This window comes from Panthera leo, chromosome A2 (assembly GCF_018350215.1).
Source record: "Panthera leo isolate Ple1 chromosome A2, P.leo_Ple1_pat1.1, whole genome shotgun sequence".
NCBI lineage: Eukaryota > Metazoa > Chordata > Mammalia > Carnivora > Felidae > Panthera > Panthera leo.
The window spans coordinates 2,591,910-2,609,023 of record NC_056680.1 but is presented as its reverse complement, the minus strand read 5'-3'; the positions used below and the strand labels follow the sequence as shown (position 1 = coordinate 2,609,023).

At 63.7% G+C, this 17,114-nt stretch overlaps 1 protein-coding gene across 4 annotated transcripts in view; it reads right to left on the bottom strand.

The window, feature by feature from the left end:
• The window catches only part of NFIC (nuclear factor I C), a 62,628-nt gene that overhangs the window by 38,262 nt on the left and 7,252 nt on the right, over window positions 1–17,114 (bottom strand). For all 4 annotated transcript variants that reach the window (XM_042927960.1, XM_042927959.1, XM_042927961.1 and 1 more), the window contains exon 2: window positions 8,804–9,335. In XM_042927960.1, coding sequence (XP_042783894.1) covers window positions 8,804–9,335 — 532 coding nt within the window. The remainder of the gene's footprint in view (window positions 1–8,803; window positions 9,336–17,114) is intronic.

The window sequence follows — 17,114 nt, the reverse complement described above, 5'->3', positions numbered from 1 at the left end:
ACACCTCAGATGGCCCCTTCCCAGGGGACCGTGGTGGGCCCTCAGATCTTCCAGACCTGAGTTCGAGTCCTGACGCTAGCTCTTGGCTGTGTGACCTCAGGCCAGTGGCTCTAACCTCTCTGTGCCCCAATTTCCCTAACTGCTAAATGCAGCTCACGACAGTCGCTACCTCGGTGGGGTTAGGATGAAGCAAAATGGGGCGGACAGGCCCTCACATCCGCCGGGAGTCTAAGAGCCCCCAGGCCGGCCGCAAGTGCCCCAGACGTGCAACCCTGCCTCCCATCCGACGTCACAGCCTCCAATTCCAGCCGCTGCCTTCACCCGAGGCCCTACTAAGCACCCTGCCGGCTGTGGGTAGGAGCTGTCCTGGTGCCCCCCGGCCCACAACGGCCTCTGGAAACACATCCAGGGTTCCACGTCCCCGCGACTGACATCTATCTACCGCGGATCAAACGAAGTCTTGATTCTTATTCCCAGGGCTACCTGGTTTCAGGTTCTCACCCCCACGAAACGGGGCCTCCAAGAAGGCGGCCGCTGCCTCCACCAGTCCGGGGCGGGGAGCCTCAAAGAAACCAAAATCAGCCTCCTGCCCTCTGTAAGCATCGTTTCTGAAATATTCCGTTCCGTCACCTGGTCTCAGGACAGACGTACTCGACTGACCTGAGCTTTCTGCATCTCTGACGAAGAGAATCCTAGAGCCTACCCCTAGGAGTTCTAGGACCCAGCTCAAGAAAACTCCAGAGCCCGTCCTTGGGCATGAAAACCCCCAGCGTGAGGAATTCTGCAACCTGCCACCAACGGTCAAGAATACACTTCAAGGGTTTCTTGGATGTCGATGAAATCAACGCTGGGAGAAGCGCTGACAGATGTCACAGGTTTGGAATTCTCATATGCTTGAGAACCCTGGTTGAGATCATGTGAGATCTGTTCCCAGATGCTTGAAAACATCTCCCCTCGAAGACGCTAGAACCCGCCCCGGGGGGTCCTAGAACTCAAGTCGCGGAATTCCGGAGCTTGTCCCTCCGTAAGCAAAAACCCATCGTCAAACATTTGGGATCTTGCTTCCAGATACTCAGAAACCCACCCCTGGATGGTCAGGAATACACGTGAGGAATTCTAGATCAAGGGATCGGCTTGAGGGTTTCCAGGAAAGTTTCCTGGACTGTTAAATAACAACCTCGATGAATGTCGAGGGGGGGCTGGGTGGCTCAGTGGGTTAAGCATCAGAATCTTGATGTCGGCTCAGGTCACGCTCTCAGGGTGGTGGGTCCAAGCCTCACGTCGGGCTCTAACGCTGCCAGCGTGGAGCCTGCCTGGGATTCTCTCTGTCTCTCTGTCCCTCAGTCTCTCCCCGCTCCAAAGAAATAAATAAACTTAAAAGCACTTAGCCAACTTGGGGCGCACTTGGGATCTGCCTTGAAAGTCTCTAGAATTCAGATGCTCTTAGAGCCGAGTTGCCCGCCTGGTCCACGTGTGGCTCTGAGCGGCTGAAACGTGGCTGGTCAGAATCAGGGTGTGAATTTCAAAGACCGAGAAGATTCCGAGTACCTTGTCCGTCCTGATAAGTGTCAAAACGACAATATTTTGGTTGTCCCGGGTGAAACAGAATATATTGTTAAAACCCACGACCCCTGTACGTTTAGACTTTTACGTGCGGAGACCAGAGAAAAAAGTTACATTATCTACGCGGCTCACACCGTATTCTACTGGACGGTGCTGTTCTGAAACCCGCCTCGGAGAACTGGAGAATTGCCCCGGGGGCGGGGGGGGGCCTGGGTGGCTCAGTCCATCCAGCGTCCGGCTTCTGCTCAGGTCGTGATCTCACGGTTCGTGAGTTCGAGCCCCGCGTCGGGCTCTGTGCTGATGGCTCAGGGCCTGGAGCCGGTTTCGGATTCTGTGTCTCCCTCTCTCTCTGCTCCTCCTCCGCCCATGCTCTGTCTTTCTTTCTCTCTCTCTCAAAAATAAATAAACATCCAAAAAGTTAAAAAAAAAAACAACTGCCTACACAGTAAAGACCCCTCTGAAGATTCTAGAACTCAGGCCTTGGGAATTCCTAGAATCCCCCTCGTCCCTGCCTTGACCTGTCTTCCCTTGGGGCTCAGGATGGGACAGAACAGACCGGAGGAAGGCCCCTACTGGCTGGGCAGCCATGGGCAGCGTCCCGCCTCTCTCTGGGCCTCAGTTTCCCCATCTGGACAAGACGTGCAGTGTCCCCGTGTGCCCCCTCCCTCATCCTTCACCAGCTCTGGCCATCTGTGACTTCCTGCCCACACCCAGCTGGAGGAAGAGGGGCTGGCCTGGCAGCTGGCTGGCAGGGGGCGGGGGGGATGCCAGAGATGTCCCTAGCTGCCCTCAGCCTCCCCTCGGCTCGCTGGGCAGAGGGCCAAGGCGGCAACTGCAGCCGCCATGCTGGGGTGGCCACCACAGGTGCACCGCAGTGTCTCCCGCTCCCGCTGACGCCGAGGGGACAGGGCACTCGGTGGGCGGCCCCCCCGGGGAGCCTCCTCACCCCTGCCTCGGTGGGGGTGGACTGCTGGGGGGCGGGCAACAGGGGCGCGTCCGCAAGGGGAGCGCCTCCCCGCCAACTGGGCCCCCCTCCTGAGCGCCCGCCGCGTGCTACGAGGTTTCTTTGTCACCGATTGGACACTCCCTGAGCTCCTTCCGCGCAAGAATCCCAGGCGCAAAGATGGGCGCTAACGTGCCCGGCCGTCGGAGGGCAGAGCTGGGGCCAGGACCACAAGCACGGGGATGCTGATAATCCCTATTTTGTGGTACCGTGGTCATTTGTACGAAGCCTTTACCACCAGCTGATGCATACAGAACGCACTTCTGCTTATCATTATCATTATTATTATTATTATTATTATTATTAACAACAACAACGAGTCTTTCAATTCGGGTAAAATACACACAACACGAAATTCACCATCTGAACCCTTTCCAAGCACACACAGCTCAGCGGCCTCAGGCACACTCACACTGTCGTGCAGCCGCCCCCGCCATCCGTCTCCAGAACTTTCCATCTCCCCAGACCGAGACCCTGCCCCCAGGAAGCACGGACTCCCCCGCCCCCTGCCCCAGCCCCGGCTCCCACCATCTGCTCTCTGTCTCTGTGGACGGGACTCCTCTGGGGACCCCCTGTGCGTGGGGTCACGCGGGACGTGTCTGTCTGTGTCTGGCTCCTGTCACCGCGCACGGTGGCCTCCGGGTCCCTCCACGCGGTGGCAGGTGGGAGGACGCCCTTTTTTTTTTTTAAGTTTATTTATTTATTTTGGTGTGGTGGCGGGGAGAGCGCACAGGCGAGTGGGGAAGGGGCCAAGAGACAGAGGGAGAGACAGAGAATCCCCAGCGGGGTCCACACCACCAGCACAGAGCCCGACGAGGGGCTCGAACTCATGAACCGCGAGATCATGACCTCAGCCCAAGGTGGATGCTTAATGGACCGAGCCACCCAGGCGCTCCTGGATGTCCTCCCTTTTTCGGGGCGACAGATCGTTTTTGAGTGCTTCCCGTGGGCCCCGCGTTCCGGCGCTCGGCAGGCGCTCCGTGACTTTGAGCCTACGGGGTCCGGCAAGGCGGGCACCGTTCTTATCACGCCCATTTGAGAGGGAAGGAAACCGAGGCCCGCGGCCGTGAGGTCAACTTCCTGAAGGCCACGACAGGCACGAGCCCTGTGATTTGAACCTGGGTCATCCGGCTACAGAGTGAGTCCCAACTCTCCCCTTGGGCTCCCGGCCTGCTGTGTGAGCGGAACCCTCACCTGCTGGTATCTCTTTGCTGCTGACCAGGAGCCTGGAGGCCTGCCACAGCTATAAATACGCCGTCAGCTGGCGTCTGGGCCTCCCACCCCTGCGGCCACCTTCCCTGCACAGGCAGACGGCCGGTCCACCTGGCCGCCCAGCCCTGGGGGAATCCGGGCTGCCCGGAGCCCCTCACCCCTGCGCCACCCAGACACCTGGAAGGGGGGCACGCCACCAGCCGCCAGCGGAGAGCCCGTCCTGGCTCCCGGGGGGGGCGGAACGCGGCCCGGGGTCTCAGCGCGGGCCGGAGGTCTCTCCCACTGTCCCCTGGGGCTGGAGAGAGGGTTCAGGAAAGGACGGAGCGATTATCTGGTGCCTCCCATCTGCTTCCGGGGGATCGCTGACTCTGGTCCCCAAAGCGGCCGACACCGTTTTTAGGCTTCCCGTTTACGGATGGAAAAACCAAGGCTCGAGAGGAGGATGCACTTCGCGCGGCCTGAAGCAAGCACGGGCGTCAATTGTGAATGTCACGCGGACAAGTGGGTGCCCTCACGCGCCCTCCTGCCCGCCTTTCGTCTCCCAAGGGCCCCGTGCTGGGCCGAGATCAACGGGGCAGAGGGGGCAGGGGGAGCCTCAGTCATGGCCTGGCCTGCTCCTCTCTTATCCCACAAGGCCCCACCTTCCTGCCTTCAGTCCCGCACAACCCCCGACCAGAGAGGGCTCGGTCACACAGCACACCAGGGGCAGGCCCGCGGCTGCCTGGGCCCCCTTGCTCCAGACCGTCTGAACCCAGGGTGCATTTCATGTTGACCCTGGCCCCCAGGCTTGGTCCCGGTAGGCCCTTCGGTGCGGTTCACCGCTGGTCGTTCATTTATCCACCGTGCATTCAAGCCCCTCCTCTTTCTATCGTCTGCACAACCGGGAGGGGTGTGGGTACCACCCGCCAACCTCCAAAGCGGCTTGTGGGCTTTTTCCCTTTAGGGGTTTCAGGCACTCAGGATCCTGTAGGTTCTAACTGGGCTCTGCCTCTCGGGAGCTGTGTGACCTCGGTGAGCGGCTGACGGTCTCTGGGCCGGCTTCCTCGCCTGAGACCTACCAGAAGGTAACCGCCCCCCCCCCCCCTGCAGCCCCCCAGCAGGGCGGTGGCGAGAATCAAACGAGGGAAAACGTGGGATGAGCTGAGACCCAGCCCGCAGCGGGCACTGCGTATGTGCTCGCACTGCTTTACCTCTGTGGTTATCACGGCTCCCCACTTCCCTCCGGGAGGGGCTGGGGACCCCCTCGATTCTCCTGCCGCTCCCTGGGGCGCCCCGGGGCGCCCCTCCAGCAGCTGCAAAGCTCCCCGAGCCGGCCCCTGCCCACAGCGCCATCCCGGGAGGTTGGCACCACACAAGGCGGGAACGAGGAGCCGGCCCCGCGTCAGCAGATGGGCACCATCTGGGCTGGCCGCTCGGGGCGGGCTGGCAGCTGCCAGAGCGGGCGGGCCTGGCAACCCCTCCCCCGCCCGGCCCTGGCACGGGGCCCGCCCGCGCCTCAGGTTTCTCAGGCCGCCAGAGGGGGGCGGGGAGGCCTGGCTGGGCTTCAGGGCTGGGCAGGCGGCTTCCCTCTCTGGGCCTCGGTTCCTCCAGGCTCCCTCCCAAATGCAAGGCAGGTGGAGGAGTGCCGGGCTCCCCCCCCCCCCCCCCACTCCTTCCTGGCCTCCCCACCACCCTCCCCACGAAGCCGCCACGCAGCAGGCCTCGCCTCCGCCTCTGCCTCCGCCAGTCTCCTCCCCTCCCAGGCCTTCCCGCGCTCCGTTCCTCACGCTTCGGGCCACGCTGGCCTCTGGGCCTTTGCACTGGCTGTGCCCCCGTGCCCGGTGCACTCCCACAAATGCCTCTGTGGCTCCCTTGCTTCCTTCAGGCCTCGATCTCAAAAGCCACCTCTTTGGGGCCGCCCTCCCTCCTCGGCCTGCAGTGCCCCCCTCCCCACCCGTCTCCACACCCTGCCCTGCTTTGTTTTTATTCACTGAACCGTGAATCGCCAACTTCCGGGTCCCCTGCCCAGTGTACCCATTCAGCGGGCAGTCCCCTGGGTCCTCAGGTGAAGCTCACATCGCCAGCTCATCATGGTCCCCCAGCTGCCCCCAGGGCACACACTGAGTCCAGCCCCTGGACTCAGGGCCCCGTGGCCCCAGATGGACAACGGGGCAGCCAGATTTCACCCCAGGAGGTGCCCCGGGCTCTGACCCGCCTGAGAGCCCCAGTGGTGAAAGGGCCTTCTCAGAGGTTATCCCCATCCCTTTGTCCCCCATAATAAAGGTGGGAGCACCCCTGTGAGCCCACCTGACCCCCCAGGAGAGATGTGGAAGCTGGGGGCGGTGCTGCGCCTGTCCCAGGATAGGGGGACTGAGTGCCAGGCCTCTGTGCCCGTCTGTCTGTCTGGACCTCCAACTGTCTCTGCGTGTGTCTCTCGGTCTTTCTGTCTGTTCCGAGGTGCCCCATCCCCCCCTGCATGCACGCTCCCCGCGGGCCCGGTTGAAGGGGCTGCTGTGCTGCGGCCCAGGCCACAACACTTTCCAGCCCTGAGACCCCAAAGTGGAAGGAGGAGGGTGGCCGGCGGCCATCTGCCTCCGCCGTCAGACCGACAACCTGCGGGACCAAGAACAGAGATTTCGCTGGGGCCCGGGAGGAGCACGGGGGGCCTGGAGGTGGGAGCCCAGAACACAGGCCCAGCCCGGGGGTGCCAACACGCCGACCGGATGCCCACGTTGCGCACTGCAGTTTTCCTCTATCTCCCCCACCACCCAGGGGGAAGGGCCGGGTTGTCTTCAAAGAAGCTGCCTGCATCCAAACCCCACCTCTGCCCTTTCTCAACCACGTGACCTTGGGCAGGCAGGTCGCTTTTTGGGGGCCTCTGTTTCCTCATCCTCGACGCGAGAACCACAGTGAGCCCTGCCTTGGAGGGCTGCTGAGAGAATCGCTAAGCGCTCAGAAACACTGCCCGGCAGAGAGAGAGAGTGGAGTTCGGAGCTGGGGTTTTGAAGCATACGCAGGAGTTTTCCGTATGCGGAAGACCTTCGGGCAGAGGGAGCATCAGGGGCGAAGGGGCAGAGTTGGCCAATCGGAACCGTGATGAGGATGGTGGCGGGGGTCACAGGAGTGGCCCCCGGGGCCTGGCACCTTTTCCCTCCCCGCGGGGGTGGTTGTCTCTGGGCACTTACCATGAGGGCCCAGCGTTCCTACCGGTCAACTATTTTCGAGCTTCCCCTTTTAAAGACGAGGAAAGAAGGCACAGAGAGGTTAAGCGACTTGTCTCGGATCACCCAGCCAGCAAGCCGCTGAGCTGAGGCCGGGTCGGCCGGGACCAGGGCGAGCTGGGGTTCCCGCGGGGATGACGGGGGCCTTGACCTTCCCCAGCCCTCGAGCGAAGAGGCAGACGGGGCTGGCCGGCAAAGCCATGGCCGCCGGACACGAGGGTGTCTGGGGAAGCCTGGAGGCCCGGCCTGCCTGCCTGCCGAGCCGAGCGGGGGAGGGGGCCGGCTGGAGATTGTGCTGACTCCGGCAGAAAACTCGCTTCGAAATGTTATCAGCTCAGCGCGGAGGAGGTGGGGGCAGGGCCAGGCTGCAGGATGGATGTGGGTGGTGTGTGGTGGGAGAGGCCTGGACCCGCGTGGTAATGAGCTCAGCAGCCCCCAAGGCCACCCCTGCCCCCGGCCCCCGGGACACACAGGCGCCTCGTCCGCCCCTCTGCCTCCGCGACCCCGAAGGCGGCTTCGCCACCGGCCTCAGTGGGTTTGATGCTCGTCCGTGGGGGCGGGGCAGGGGGGCGGAGGGGGTCAAGGTCGGGGAACCCAGGTCCAGACTGGGAGACTGCCTGCCTCTCCCGCCCCCCCACACCCCCCGGAGACCGGGAGCCCCACAACGTCACCTCATCCTTCCACCATGGCCAGGGGTCGGCGTGGTTGTCCCCCCCCCCCCCCCCCCCCCCCCCCCCCCCCCCCCGCCGCATGCAGAGGAAACACACAGAACGGCGATGTGTGCAAGGTCACGGCCTGAAAAGGGCAGGGCTCTGCGTGGAACCTGGGCAGCCGGGCGCCCGGTCTGCCCCCACCAGACCCCCACACCGGGCCGCCCCCGGCCTTCCTTCTGTTTCTGGTCGTGCCACGGAGCGTGCTCCCGGGGGGTCTGCCGTGGCTGGGCGTGCAACCTGAGCGTACCCACCGGACCCACTCAGGCGGCCCCCAGGTGCGTGCCCACGTGAGCACCAGCCTCAGCCCCGCACATCTGGCCTCCGCATCTCTGCCCAGGCAGGGCGCGGACCCTCTGGGACGCCCCCACACTCGGCTCTGTCCAGCCATCCCGCAGAGCTCAGCTCAGCCACGCCACTTTGTGCAGGAAGCTGCCGGGGGTCTCCTCGCTCTCACAAACCCTGCTGTCTCCAGGAGGGGCATCTGGCCCCAGAGCCAGCAGACGCCCGGCTAGAAGGGCCGGAGCTGGGGACACAGGAGACCAGAGGACCAGAGAGGGTGGCCACCCAGCCCAAGTCGCACAGCACCCAGTCTCCCACGCGGCACAAAGGTGGGACCTGTCAGGCCTCTGCGGAAGGTCCGAGGGTGGACCAACCAGGATCCACAGCGGGCGACCAGAGCCTTGTCTCCGCTTTCCCCAGAGGGATAAGGTTGTTTCTCTGCCACCGGTCACCCTCCTGTCCTCACCCCTATTCCCAGCAAGGCCTTCTGCTGCCCCTCGGGCCTTCCGGGACAGGATCTCGTCTCCCGCCATCTCAAGAGCTCGCCTCTCACCTCGAAACCCCCCAGGACACTCTGCCTCCTCCCTCAGACCCTCCTTGAACCCCGTCTTGTCCCTTCACAACACCGGCGCCTGCCCGCTGCCCTAGCGTGGGCCCACCTACCCCCTCGGACCCTCCCGTCGCCTCTGCCTCCCGTCTGGGGGGCGCACCTGAGCCGCCTCCCCGCTTCGGCCACGCGCGCGCGCGCGCGCGCACACACCGCCCCCTGGAGACCCCGGGCGCGCGCCTGCGCGCGCGCACGCACGCACGCCGCTCGCGCCCGCCCGCCTCACCTCGCTCGCGCACGAAGTAGGCCAGGTAGAGGTCGAGCTCCTTGACCGCCACGCCGATGTGATGCGGCTGCACACAGAGCACCGGGTGGCCGCACTGCGCCGCCTTGACCAGGCGCTCGCCGTCGGTGCTCTCCAGCGGGATGCCCTTGAAGAGGATGACCATGACCAGGTCCAGCCGCCACACCTTGTCGGCCTGGCGCAGGCAGTCGATGCGGCGCATCTTGCCCTTCTGGTCGGGGTTGGAGAGCACGCAGCCCGGCGCCTTCTTGCCGGTGATGGCCAGCACGAAGTCCTCGCGGCACTCGGGCCGGATGTCTTTGCGCAGCTTGGCCAGCAGCCGGGACGCCCACTTCTGCTTCACCTCGGCCTTCTCGCCCAGCAGCTCGTCCTTCACCGCGCGCTCCTCGTCCTTCGACATCCGCTTCTCGTGCTTCTTGAAATACTTACGCTTCCGCGCCTGCAGGTTGAACCAGGTGTAGGCGAAGGCGCGGACGTGAGGCAGCAGCGCCTCGATGAACGGGTGGAACTCATCCTGCAGGCACGAGAGGCCAGAGGTCAGGAGGCGCCGGGGACCGGGGGCCCACCGCCCAGCCCAGGGGACTGAGGTCTAGGGGCCCCAGGAAGACCCAGGCGCGTGTGGGCAGGGAGCCACCGCAGACCTGGTAACCTCCTGGGGGAAAGTGAAGGCTGGGGGGGGGGGGGGCGGGGCGGAGAGAGGACCCGGCGGAAGTGCACGGGGGACTGGCGTGAACCCGAATGGGGAAACTGAGGCTTGGACTATGCGGGAGGCGCGGGGCAAGGCAGGAGTTCATGGAGGGCTGTCTTGAACCCTGGAGGGCCCCCAGAGGCGGACGGGGGGCTAGCCCATTGCACAGATGGGGAACACTGAGGTCAGGAGAATAAGGATGTTATGGAGCTCTTCTCTGTCCACCAGAAAGGGGGTCGGCAAACCCCAGTCTGGAAGCGCTTTAAAGGACAAGGTGGCGAGTGTTCCATTCTGTCGCACCTGCTCGACTCTGCACCTACTGCCAGATCAGCCGTGGATGCGACACGTAAATGACGGGCGTGACCACGTTCTGATGACACTGTGTTTAGGAAGAGAAGTGGCGGGCATTGGGCCCCGGGACCCGTAGTCTGCAAACCCCGGAACCAGAGCGTGCGCTCCCGTGTCTAGAACGGGGCCAAGCATACACCAAGCATACAGTGAGCACTCAATGATTGCAGGCCAGGCCAGGCTCTGAGAATGCCATCTGGTGCTGGCTTTTCAGATCTACCATCAGCAAAGAAAGCTGATACCGGGGCGGGCAGGTCTGAGGGCAGCCTCCACTGGCCCTTGGTGCAGATTTAAAAAATGAGGGCTAGGGGTCGTTCCTATAGACCAGCGGTACAGACAAGACGGGCCGAGGTCTATGGGCCAAGACTAGGGCAACCTAGACGTCAGGGGCCGAGGGAAGGGGCAGGGGCTCCTGTATAGACCCCCTGGAGGGGGAGGGAAAGCGGAGGCCCAAGAACGCATGAGATCAGAACACAATAGAGGAGGGGAGCCCGTCCAAGGAGGTCCAGAGCTGGAGAGAGGAGCCCCTGGAGGCCGGTAAGACCCATTCCACAGACGGAAAAGCTGAGGCCTGGGGAGGCTCTAAGTCCTGGCCAGACCCGTGACTTCAACACCCACCCCCCCCCCAGCCATGCCTAACTGGTGTTGCCGGGAGGCCCCAACACCCACTTTACAGACGAGAAGACTGAGGCCTAAAGGGGAGCTAGTCACGAGGGGCGTGGAACCTACACCCATCTGACTTCCCCATGACAACAGCAGCGGCCCTCGCTGGGTCCCCTGGAGCGCAACCGGGGGCCGTGGGAGGCCCAGTCCCCTCCCCTGGGGGTAGGGGTGCTGCCTCTCTCCGCGTTTCATCAAGGGAAACTGAGTCTGCAGAACCTCCCAGACCTGGTTTCTCAGCCTCCAGGAGAAAGGAAGACAAAGGGAAGAAAACCTCGGGCCGTGTGTCTCCACTCTCGCCTGGGCCGCCAGGCTCCCAGAGGGGGAGCGAGACCTCTTCCTGGCATGTGAGTCCCATTATCTGCCCAGCTCCCGAGGCCACGCTATTCTATTATTATTACTGACATTGTTACAACTCTTCTGGTGGCTTACGGTCTTCCAGGGCGCAGGGAAAGGCCCAAGGCTCCGCTACCCATTGTGTGACGGGAACCAGGGCTCAGGGAGGGCGGGAGACCTGACCCAGGCCCCACAGCGTCTCAGGGCCTGCGCGAGGACCCCAGCGAGGTCCCCGACCCCCCCCGGGAGGCAATCGGGCCTTTCTCAGAACAGCCTGGGTCTCGCGGAGACAGCTGCTCTGTGCCACCCGTTTGCTTTCTGGATGGATGTGGCTGGGCTCGGTCCCACCTCCAGGCCTGGACCCCACAGTAACCCCCACCCGGTGCACCCTCCCTGCTCTGGGCACCTCTGGCCATGGGGTGCGGGGGGGGGGGGGGTGGGAAGGGAAACGACCTCAGATTTCACCTATTACCCAGGCTCTGAAAATAGCCTCCCGCCCTCGCCAGGGTGGGGCGGGCCGGGGCTCGGCTTGTGCCAACCCCAGCTCCCCACTCCGATGTCCCCCAAAGCGTGAGTCACCGTAACAGCTGTGGCAGGGACTGGACCTCAGGGCTCTCTTCCGCTGCCCGCACCCCCACCCCTGCCCCCACCCCGGCTGACCTGCTGAGGCAGAGGGAGAATGGAGGGGGCCCATCCTAGGCCGGAGTCTGTCCAACCTCAGCCTGGCTTTTCTGTGCCTGAATGCCACCTGACATGCTGGCCCCAGAGACGGGGAGTGATTCACCCAGGGTCACACAGCCGGTCAGCAGAGCTGGGACCAGAGCCCAGGCTGCCTGGCCAGAGAAGCCGGGGATGGGGGGGGTGGTGGGGATCGGTAGAGGCATAGGTCGCTGCCCCCAGTGGAGGGGACGCCAGGGTGGCAGGAGGCCAAGGCAATGGTGTTGACCTTGGGCCATGGCCGCCACCCAAATTCTCGCGCTTACTGGGGCAGTGATAAGAGGTAGCCGGGAAGGGGCAGCCGGACTGTCAGCCAGCAGGGACAGACAGACAGGTCCCCAGAACCCTTTTCTCTCTGAACCCCTCCCCTTTCTCTGAGTCCGGCCCTTTCTCTGGGCTCCGCCCCTTCTTGGAGCCCCGCCCCCCTCTGGGTCCACTCTCAGGAGAGGTGCCAGGGAGGTGGGCAGGGGTGGGAGCCCACGTCACCAGTGACCCCAGCTGGGCCTGGAGGAAGGAAGGCAAACAGTCTGTAACTGGGTCATGGACCTGCTGCCCCAGCGTCCCTTGTCCTCCCTGGGAGGTCAGGCCAGGTGAGAGGCAGGCCCGTCACTGTCTCTGTCCCACAAGACCTGCCACAACCAACGCATCTTTCCCAGGCACCTCCCGATGCCCTCGCCGGCTGACCAGGCAAAGGAGACGGTCAAGGCGAGCTAGAGGCCAAGAGTCCTCCAGAACTCCTACACATCCCTCAAAGCCTTGTCTCCAGTGCCCCTTCTCCTTCAGGCAGCCTGTCCTGCTCTCCTCAGAGTTTCCCCCAGACCTAGGCTGGACCACACAAGCTGGGGTTCTCCAAGTCCAGCTCTATTGCCTTCCTCCCCCCTCCCCCAAACCTGGGTCCCAGGACCACCAAGCAGACTGTCTGTAAGGGAATGAGGTCGGGTTACAGCGGCCACCTTCTGCGTGACCCAGGAACAAATCACTGCTCCGCTCCGGGCCTCGGTTTCTCGTTCTGGACAATGGGCAGAATGGGGTGCTGCAGCCGTTGGGGTTTGTGACTCCTGGTAACCAGAGAGGCAATGCTGGAGGCGGGGGGGGGGGGGTGGGGAAGGGAGCGAGGCCAAGACTTTCCCAGAAACTCCACTTGGCTCACTGGGATTTCCTGGCCAAAAAGGGGAGCAGCATCTGGGAGCTGGACACCTGGGTCCCAGCCCTTGCCGGATGGGTTCGACCATGAATCTCCTATTCACAAACCACAGCTTTTCCAGGAAGGATTCTCTCTCCCTCATCTACCCGGTGACTCACGCAACGTTACGGCGAATCGGTCTTGCCACCTCCTGAATTCTTATCCCAAACTCTTACGCATCCTTCAAAGCCCCGGTTCCAATGTCTGTCCCTCCGGGTTAAACCCAGGTTGAGCGGCAAACAGCAGAGCTCGTATTCAAACCCAGGCCCATCTGGCACCAGAGTGAGTGTTTCTAACCTCAGGTCCTTCCTCCCCTCAAGCTCAGAGCGTCACAGCTTAGGCACAACGCTCATATAACGAGGGAGAGATTCATTTCGTTGTTCAACAAACATTTATTGAGTGCCTACTGTGTGCCAGCTCCGTGCACGGTGCTGTGGACCCAGCAGTGACCTGGGCTCTGTCCTCACCTGGCTCCTGATCTGGGCTAGGGATGGATGTTAAAACAAGCCGACAAATATGTAATAAAACGTCAGTTTGAACAGAGTGGCCTGAAAAAATTTCAAGGAGTTTGAGGAGGGCCAGGGGATCCCTTGGGTTGCGGGGTTTTTTTTTGTTTTTTTTTGTTTTTTTTTTTGCTGACGGTGGTCAGGGAGGGTCTTTCAGAGGAGAGGACGCTTGAACAAAGACCTAAAAAAATGACAATCCGGGGTAGGAGCTCTCCACATAGTGAAAACAGCATGTGCAGAGGCCCTGAGGCAGCATTGTGCCTGGTTTGCAAGAACGGCGAAGAGGTTGGTGTCACTGAAACAGAGTGAAGGGAGGCGACGGGGGCTGGGTGTGCAGGGTCTAGTGGGCCACTGGGAAGAATTTGGGTATGTACCCTGAGGAGTGGGAATGGAAACTTCCTGCCAAAGTGACCAGGGAGTCTGAACCCTGGATCTCCCGACTTCCCTCTCTGTGCCTTCATGTTCCAGCAGGATGGCCGGGGTGCGGGAGAGACGGATAGGGAGTCATTTCAGGGGCTGATCGCTTCCTGAGCTACCGACAGGGACGATCCTGGCACCCATTTTCCGGATGGAGAGACCGAGGCGCTGAGCACCGAGGCCACCCACCCACAGCCACGCAGCCAGGGAGGCGCCACGCTGGGGCTCGGACCCGCGTCCCTGTGACTGGGGACCTCCTGACCCCCTCGGCCTCGCTGCTGGGCCCTTCAAGCACGTGGTCTGGCCCCATGGCTGGGACGCCCCGGAGCACCCTGCGTGCCCGCTCTGAATCCCATGTGACTCCCTTCCCCTGCTCCGTCCCAAGTCACACGCCACCTCGTCCTCGGCCAGAGCGGCAGGCCCTCCAGGACACGGATTTGGTCCCTGTCGTTCACCGCTGTGCCCCCAGCGCCCGGATCCCCGTGGGAGCAACCTCACCCTTAATTACCCCCCCGTTCACACACCCCAGGCGCCGAAGGATGCTGCTACCCCGCTGGGTTTGGCCAGACTCGGGAGGACCCTGGACGAGGCCCGGCGGGGAGGAAAGACCACGAGAAAAACCCTCGGGGGTCACCGCTGTCCCCATCACCCAGCCCAGGGCTTGGCTCCCTGCCCAGCAAGCAGGGACAGAACGAGGGGAGGGTATGCTGGAAAGGCCTCCCAGATGTTTGATCCAATTACTAGTCTAGCGACCGCCATAATCACAGCCACATTTATTTGGCACCCACTGCATACCAGGCGCTGTGCCTGGGGTGAGGCATCCGAGGAAGGCAGGCCTGACGCCTTGTCTCAGCTGGTGGACCCGTGCGGCCGTTCGTTTATGCAGCAAACCTAAGCACCTACTGTGCGCCGGGCACCTCACAGGGGACCCGCCTCCCTGAATCCTCAGGCCGCAACGAGCAGCTGAAGCTCGCCCTGAACTTCACCGTGAGGACGGGGCACGGAGAGCGAGGTCCCCTGCCCAGAGGCACCCAGCCGGAAGGCCCAGGGCTCAGTGCTGAGCCTCCTGAGCGAGATGTGGAGGCGGATCCGAGGGGCCCTAGGTGTCCCGCTCGGGGAACCCCGTGAGGGCACGTCCGCGGCGAGGCGGGGCCGTGTCTCCGTCGGTGCGGTGTCAGCCCGCGCGTCTGTGCGTCTGTGCGCGTGGCTGCGTGTGGTTCAGTCCCGCGGGGGCCCCTGCACGTGCACCAAGGGGGCGCACCTAGGCGAGGCGGCACACGCGTGTATGGGTCGGTGTGAACGCGTGCATTCGTGCGACGGGGGGCGGGAGGACCCAGGACCCGGTGAGTGTTTTCTGCGCATTTGGTGTGAGACAGGTCAGACGGTTCAGGCTGAGACAGACAGACAGACAGAGACAGAGAGCCGGAGGGAGACACAGAGAGGGAAAGAGAAACAGAGACCGAGGGAGAGAGAGAAGGAGGGAGGGAGGAGAGAGAGAGAGAGAGGGAGAGAGGGAGAGAACGCTGACTCGGCCAGAATCCGGGCTTCGTGATTTACAAGGCGCCTGGCCCTGACGCGCTGAGGCACCTCACCACCGCCGCAGAGAAGGGAGGGAGGGACGCAGGCTCGGAGACAGAGAGCAGCCTGGAGCGAGGTTGTGCTTTCTGCAGGAGCGAAGCAGGGGCCATCAGACCAGGGGCGGCGGGGGGCGGGGGCGGGGGGGGGGGCACCCACAGGGAGCGTCCACCTGCCCAGGCCGGGCTAAGCACCCAAGCAGGAAGCAGCCCCAGGCCCAGCCTTGCCAGCCGTGCTGTGCTGTGCCACCCCGGGCAGGCCCTGGCCCTCTCTGGTCTGGGCTCCTCTGCCAGCCCTGAGGTGCTGGGGGACCCCGACCCCCCCAGAGCCCCCACCAGGCCTAGACGTCACTGATTCCCGATCCCCACCCCGCCCCTAGGAGGCACTTCAAATATCCAGTACACAGATCACAAGTCCCGGCCACCCTCCCAGCCTCAGTCTCCCCACTGGAGAAACGGCCGTAAGGGGCTGAGAGGGACGGAGGGGCAGAAATGAAGGGAGGAATCAATGAATGAGGGAGGGGCCCTGGCGGCCGGGCTTGGCCGTGGCCTTGGCCGTGGCCGTGGCCTGGGCCCAGCCCCGCGGCCCCGGGGAATCCTGGGCCCTGCAGCCAAGAGGGATTTGGCCCCAAACCCGGAATAACTAACGTGGCGGGCGCTTGGGGCGGAGGGAGGCAGGGAGGGAGGCCCAGAGCAGGGCGAGCGGGAGGCCGGCCTTCCCGCCGGCAGGATTTATGGAAGTAACGGCTGCTCCACAGTTACTCTCGAGAGTAAAAGTGAAAAAGTGCTTGAGTCACCATTGAAACAGGGACGGGGCTCCCAGAATCCTCCAGGGCCGCCGTGGCCACCCCCCCCCCCCTCGGTGGGCAGGGCCGGGGGCGCAGGGGCGCTGGCACCGGGCGGCCTCCCCCCCCCCCCCCGCCCCCCGCCCCCCCCACCGCTCGGGCTCCGACAAGGATCCGGGTCGAATCAGCTAAAAGGGAGCTATTTTCGGATGGGCTCAGGTTGTAAAATTAGTCGGGAAAAGGGGGGACATGGAGGCCCAGAGACGGGGAGACACGGGGAGAGACACACAGAGACAGAGAGGGAAAGAGACGTAAGACGTGGGGAAGGACACATGGGGGAACAGAGAGAGAGGGACACAGGCTTGGAGGCAGAGACAGGGAGAGACACAGAGACAGAGGCGGGGGGACAGAGAGACAGGCGGAGGGAAGTGAAGGTGGTCAGACAGAAACGGGGTGCTGGCGAGGGGCGCAGGCTGAGTGGGGCGGCCAGGGTCCTTCCGGGAGCCCCCAGACCAGGCTGGGTCTGCAGGGACCCCTGAGGATCACACCTGGCTGCGGGGCACCCCTCCTCAGTGGGGGGGGACGCAGGAGAGCAGCAGGGGAGGGGTGCCCCCTGCATTTGGGCCCCTCCCCCTCCCTCCACGGTGGGGGGGCTCTCTCTGTGTCCCCCCCCCCACCGTCGCTTGCACGGGGCAGCCTCAGATATCCCTCACTGTTGTCTCCACCCCCCGGGAACGGCCACCAAGCCAGGCCCCTGAGCACACATGTTCCCGCTCGGGTTGGGTTCCCACCGCAGCAGCGTGGACGGAGGCCTGTCTCCCGAGGAGTCCTGATGGGGCAGTTCCAGGGCTCGGTGACAAAAGGCGGCCTTCCAACCTCCTCCCCTGGAGTAGCCTCCCTGGCTCGGCGGCACCCCCCCCCCCCCCCCCCCCCCGTGTGGCTCCCGGGAGCTGGGGAGCGTGAGAAGGGCAGAGGGGGCGGGGGCACCCGCAGCCACCCAGGCCACCCCACCAGCCCAGAGACGGGGAGGCCCAAGGTCACACGCATCCCTGACTGCAACCTTAGTTGTTCCTGGGGGG